At 44.8% G+C, this 6,725-nt stretch overlaps 1 protein-coding gene across 2 annotated transcripts in view; it reads left to right on the forward strand.

Annotated features, from left to right (window-relative positions):
• The first annotated feature begins 202 nt into the window (after positions 1 to 202).
• Positions 203 to 6,725, forward strand: part of ift80 (intraflagellar transport 80 homolog (Chlamydomonas)) — a 34,039-nt gene continuing 27,516 nt past the window's right edge. The window contains exons 1-5 of one of the 2 annotated variants that reach the window (XM_080006256.1): positions 203 to 313; positions 678 to 746; positions 2,468 to 2,577; positions 4,407 to 4,496; positions 4,593 to 4,730. In XM_080006256.1, coding sequence (XP_079862382.1) covers positions 701 to 746; positions 2,468 to 2,577; positions 4,407 to 4,496; positions 4,593 to 4,730 — 384 coding nt within the window. In that variant the 5' untranslated portion in view covers positions 203 to 313; positions 678 to 700. The remainder of the gene's footprint in view (positions 314 to 677; positions 747 to 2,467; positions 2,578 to 4,406; positions 4,497 to 4,592; positions 4,731 to 6,725) is intronic. The other variant, XM_080006255.1, reaches the window with a different exon arrangement.

Consider the following 6,725-nt stretch of genomic DNA (forward strand, 5'->3'; position numbering starts at 1 on the left):
TATATATATATTTTATACATTGCCTTCTCTATACATTTTGTCTGAGCTTAGCCTCTCTGCCTCACCCTAACTGATAAAAATGAAAATAGTTGGGACTCGATAGTAAGTACATCAGTCTCTCTCTCTGCAGAAGCGGTTGAACTATATCGCAACACATGCGGGTGGACCAGGGACTAAAGTTAGTTTCCTCTTGTCACTGCAGGGAAATTTCATCTGGCTTCCAAGGCAGGGCGGATTGAGAAGAGCGTGGAAGCACACAAAGGAGCTGTTCTTGCTGGAAGATGGAATTATGACGGGACTGCTCTGATCACAGGTAAATACGCTGCACACACCAAAAAATGTGAGTCTTAGCTTAGTACTTGTCTGGTGTGTGTGTCTGTGTGTGTGTGTGTGTGTCTTGTTTGTTGTCTGTATTTTAAAACATTTTATGTCAATAACTTTTTTAATTAATTCTTTTGGACTCGTTAACTTCAATGATCATTCATTGATATGGCTTAAGTTAACTGAGTTTAAGAAGCAAGCTCTAACTAAATCAAACCTACAGCACCACCTGGGCCCAGCTCAGGTTGCAGATCACTAATCGACAGATGAGTTGAATTTAAAATGAGAAATTTTGAGCGTTGATTTATGGGCTGACAACATATTTGACATTATGTCTGTTTCTTCCCTCGTTGAAGCCGGAGAAGATGGGCAAATTAAGATGTGGTCGAAAAGTGGTATGCTGCGCTCCACCCTAGCCCAGCAAGGTAAGACTGGACTCGTTTGCTACACCTAACTAGATTCATTTCTTTATCTTTAACCCATGTTAACAACATTTACAAGCTCGCTGAATTGCCCCACCCCAAGCACTGCCCTCTAGAAGCAGCTAGAATAATTAAAAAGTGCTGTTTTTTTCGTACAGTAGTGGAGTGGCTACGTCAGAGCTCAGGGTAGTCGTTGTGTACTGTATGTGTTCGTGGAGGTGTGTGAATCCGTCACTGAAATGCACACTGCTTTGATATGCAGGGCCCGGATAAGTGTGTGGCTACGCACTAAGACACACACAGGAGTTTACGTGTTTTGTGAAGTCACAGTCAGGTCTGTTATTACGGTGATATACAGTATATTATTATATACAGTATACTGTATATGTGTCTTGATCTCATTGGGAGCGTTGAGAGCAGATTGCTACAATTTTGTAAACACACAGAAACATAATGCACAACACAGGCCACCAACTGCCACCGTCGTCCACCACAATGTTCATTAAGTTTTTTTCTGCAAAACGGTGTCCTGGTAGTCATTGGAAAGTTACTTTTTTTTTTTTTCCCTGTTGCTGTGTGTGCGTCAGTGGTAGGTGCATGAGTACACACGTCTGCATATTTTGAGGTCAAGCCTGACAATTAAAATGAAGACGGGGGAAGAAATGTATTCTCTCAAAATCTATTATCCCAATGTGACTGCTTCAATTCTATTTTTTTTATTGAAATAATCATTAAGTTTAAAGAGGGAGCAGAGAAGACAGAAAATGACTCCTAATTATACATTTCTCTGTCCTGCCGTTGCATTAGATGCCTTGCTTATTAATTCCTTCATTGTCCTCCTTAACCTATTAAATGTCTCTTTTTATGAGCGAGAGGAGAGAAAAATGGACAGAATGAGGTGGCACACTCCTGCTGAATGACGGAATGATGTGACAGTGGAAATGACGGCAGGCGAAGGGAAAATTGTCCCATTTCTCCTCGGGTTGGTTTGTCTGGAGAACGTATCGCCAGGCGGCGGAGCGGTGGAATAGATCCACAGGTCGGTTGAACACCTGGAGACCACGCAAAATACACGCCTTCATATCGCCATATTGCAGGGCCCCCACGGACATGACACCCCTCGAAATGAGACACAGATTAGAGACTCTGCGGTCTGTTTTCCCGCCCCCTCAACCAAGCGGCAACGCGGCAAAATAGAGGAGATGCCACCGGTAAAGCTATTGGCCGCCACGCTCTCAAAAAGAATAATGAAAACCGTGAATGGACCCGAGAGAGAGAAATAAGAATTGAAGGACTTCATGGTTGAGTTGGCGAGACAGAGATGGGAGGGAGGGAGGGAGGGAGGTGAGGAAGAGAGGAAAAAGTGAACTTTTGTCAACCCCTCTCATTGCTTTTGTCAGCTCTAGATCATGTGACCTCTTGGCATTTGTGAGAAACCACATGCACCTGGAGAGGGGTTAAATGTCAGCCCCCCCACCCCCACCCCACCCCTTCTGCTTTACCCTGTTCCTCTTACTCACGCAGCACACAGCGCCGGGGCAGCGCTTTTTCTTCTGCCCAGCTGTCCCGGTTGCTTTTTTTCGTTTATCGCGGGTTCGCAGGGCGGGCTGTGAGCTTTAATTACCGATGAAATGATATTCCGCGTAAGCAACTTTCATTCACAATATTATTGTGAGAGAATTGTTTTGAAAAAACTTGCCTGCCCGTGCGTATCTGTTTTCCAGGATCTCCTGTTTATTCTGTAGCCTGGGGGCCGGACTCAAACAGAATCCTCTACACGTCAGGCAGACAGCTAGTCATCAAACCCCTACAGCTCAGCACCAAAGTCATACAGGTGTGTGTGTGTGTGTGTGTGTGTGTGTGTGTGTGTGTGTGTGTGTGTGTGTGTGTGTGTGTGTGTGTGTGTGTGTGTGTGTGTGTGTGTGTGTGTGTGTGTATAGATGTGTACTTGTGTACTTCTGTTTTCTGTGTTAGGAGATAATACGTCTTCCACAAATATTTTGTCTGATATGCTTCCATTGTTTGCTGCCTCATGCTTTTTATGTCCAGCGTTCTGGCCGATGCTTCCCTGTGTTCTCTGCTCTGCTCCTTTGGCCTCTTTTTGTTGAGTAAACTGATGATCTAATTTCTTACGTATCCTGTGTTTTCTATGATCATGTGTTTTTTATGTGGTTGGTTTTTTGCGTATACATTTGCCCTACCCATTGCTCACTTTGAGGGGCTTCTTGCTAGCCCATGAAATTCCATTAAAATGTGTTTATACTTGACTTGCAGAGCGGCGTATAAGCTTTAGGAATCCCCCAGCCCCCAAAAACTTGATGAATAGCTCTGTAAGTGTCCAAGCATGACCGCGTGTGCATTAGGTTGCAACAATTGAACACATACCAGTGAGTGTTTTTTCACGTATACATTTGTTTATTGTTCTTCTTGGAGCTGAAAAGCGCCTGGGACTTTAAATAAACAGTAGAGAGTTTAATGTGCACCTTCTCACCCCTCACTCCCACGCAGCTTTTGCCGCACATGCACTCCTTCAGACGTGCACACACACACACACACACACGCACAGACATAGACACACACACACACACGCACACACACACACGCGCGCGCACACACACACATACAAACACACACACACAAGCACACACACACACACACACACACACACACACACACACACACACACACACACATACACACACACACACTCTTCTAATCCATCACCTTTCCTGAACAAACCACTTGGTGAAGAGAAACCCTCTCTCCAACCTCAGTGACCTCTGCAACCCTCTACACACACACACACACACGCACACACACACACACACACACCCAAGCACAGGCACATAGGCAGAACACACACACACACGCACACGCACATAGGCAGTACACACACACACACACACACACACACACACACACACACACACACACACACACACACACACACACACACACACACACACACACACACACACACACACACACACACGTGTCCCTTGGGCCCAGAGAGAAGTATAGAATATAGGAATATAGAAAGAGCTGGGGCTAAATAGGAGTGAGCTAGTGACAGGCTCCCTGCTCTGTGTTAGTGTTGTAGTCTAATGGCTCGGTCTAATTGGAACCAGTATCCAGTGCGGGGCCTATGCAGGTCGTCACAGGGACATGACTGGTACACACCTTTTTTGCCCCTTGTGTGAACTCGAGAAAGGCCCCTATTACGGTCACACCCACATAGTGGAGAGAATAAGTTTGGAGCCTGGGCAGCGAGAGGGAAGTGAAATGAAGGTGATGTTTATTAATCACGACTACGCACCCGTCCGTAAAGAAACGCCCCCCTTTTATCAAACATGGCTCACGAGTCTCACAAATGTCTTTGGTACCAAGGTACTTGGACACGCTCATATAAGCTCTCAATGAAACCGATCACTATTGTGATATTCTATTAGTCTCGACCCTATCTGTCTTCCTGACTGTGTTTTTCTTTCCGTTGCTTTATGTCTGGCTCACTCACTCAGTCTGTTTGACTCGTGCCTTCGCGACTTTGCGAAGCAGGACACGGGTCAAGACGAATGGGAGAAAATATGGAGGATTATTGTTCAAGTTGTATCTACATAAGTCTGGAATATGCATCTTTCCTCTTCGCCATCCTTTTGTCCGTAGTGGAAGGCGCACGATGGTGTCATTTTGAAGGTAGACTGGAATTCCGTCAATGACCTCATACTCTCAGGTGGAGAAGACTGTAAATACAAGGTAAGCGACGTGTTCCGGTACGTTGCCTTGTGCACAGACCCTATGACGTGCGCTGAACTGTGGATTTCTTTCCTTACCCTGCCGCTCCCGCCGCAGGTCTGGGACAGCTACGGCCGAATGCTGTACTCCTCGCACCCCCACGACTACCCGGTCACCTCTCTGTCCTGGGCTCCCGACGGGGAAGTGTTTGCCGTGGGCTCCTTTAACACCCTGCGCCTCTGCGACAGAACGGGGGTAAGCCAGGCTGGTGTCGCCCCCCCTCCCCAATCTTGACCTGTGCTCGGTCACCTGTGGATCTCTTCTCAAGATTTTCTTTTGATTTGGGGATTTTGAAAACTCGAAACGAAACATTCTCATTTACAAGAGGTACATTTATCCCCTACCCGTGTGTGACCGGACATAATTGGAAACAAAAACCAAATACAGTAAATCTTGTGTCGAATATTGACATTAGTGCCCTGGTTGGGGGAAAACAACTCTAAAACAATTTAGGAGATAATACATTATTGTTGGCTTTAAATAATCAGTGGACCATTCCCAGTGGTGGAGGTAGTCTACAGGGTAACGATGCTGAAAAGCAGGCTGCAATCGAAGCCACCTTGCTCAGGCATAGAGTCTTGCAACTCTGTTACTGTTTTGGTTAGAAGTGCACAGTCATCATCATTATTTTGCAATTTCATCTGCCTCCCTATTCCTCACATGCACCCTACAAAACATATACAGTATGTACTGAGAAACTGCAGCCATAAATTGCACAAAATCGAACAAAAAGGTTACAGACCCTTCACAAAGGGATGTTTTATATTGGCCAAATAATGTAAATAGGGGGACTTTAATTGTGAAGAAGATAATATGGAATGTCAGTTATTAGGAAGCTCTTCATGAGGCTTGGAACATATGTAAAATATTCTCTTCTGTTTCTTATATCTCCTGCACAAGTACACCATTTCTGCAGGTAGTAAATCCTATGCAGACTCTTAAAATTGCAATATTTCATACCTCAAATTATAAGGGCAAGAATGGGGTAGTGCACACAGCCATCGTGTGGTGAAATCTAATAATTCTCAAATTCCTCTGAGCTGCTGTAGTTTCAGTTTGCGGAAGTGACATAAATTCTATTTTGGGGCAACGGTTACTCTGCAGCCGCTAAGGGAGCAACGACCACACTGCTCTGGCCGAAGTTCCCTGAAAAGTCCGCCTGAAGTTTATTTCTTTGCATTTCAATAGCATATTCTCATTCATGGTTATCTTAAGATTGGGGAAGACCATTTGCCGTGACCGCATCTGTTTTCCGGTGTATACTGGTCCAGTGAGTCACATTGTATAGCTGGGTAGGCCTCCATTCTTAGTTCATGCTGTCTCTGTAAACCACATTAGGCCACATGCCACATGTTATTATTACCTGGTGCTGATGGTAACTCGAGTTGTAATGAGAGGGGAAATGAGAGGATGATAGATGGTAATTGTTGTTTTATTATTGCTGAACGTTTGGCCAGAGACAATATAACTGCTCCGCACTCTGAGCTGATGGGGCGTTTGGGACGCTTGTCGAGTTTACATGGGGATGTCAGTGTATTGTTGTATCAAACCTGTTGTAATGAAAACAAACAGCTAGGCCTGGGTTCTTCAGCACTGATCACCAGGCATTTCATGCTCCATTTTGATCTAATTAGGATCAAATGGCGTTTTTCTGGAGCACTAAAACAAATGGGCTGCAGAGCGCACTGAGCCAACACAGATGTCTCCTGCAGCAGTGCAGCCAGGCAGCGTGCATGTGTGTGTGTGTGTGTGTGTGTGTGTGTGTGTGTGTGTGTGTGTGTGTGTGTGTTTGTGTGTGTTTGTGTGTGTAGCGATATTAATATGACTTTATAGCTCATAAGTGCAGATTCTGTCTTGATACTGATGACCAAAAGGGGTGCAGGGAGTATGTCTTTACCTTTCTATTAATCCTTTCTTGCTGAGTTTGGTCTAGCAGTTGCTTTTGTCCTATAAAATTGCCCTATTTTGGATCAAGTTGTTGGCTCTAAGAGCAGCTCAAAGGAAGCCAGCCACTTCATCAGTTTTTCCAGTGTTATCCCAAACAAAACACATTTTTGCTAATATTTTGCAGATTTGGTAGAATACAACTTTTTGGTGGTTTTATTTTTATTTTCTGGTGTAGTGGTGATAGAGTTGCGATGATGATGATGATGATGATGATGATGTTGATGTTTCTGTCTCACTCTGACG

Source organism: Zeus faber (genome assembly GCF_960531495.2).
Source record: "Zeus faber genome assembly, chromosome: 9".
Classification (NCBI taxonomy): domain Eukaryota; kingdom Metazoa; phylum Chordata; class Actinopteri; order Zeiformes; family Zeidae; genus Zeus; species Zeus faber.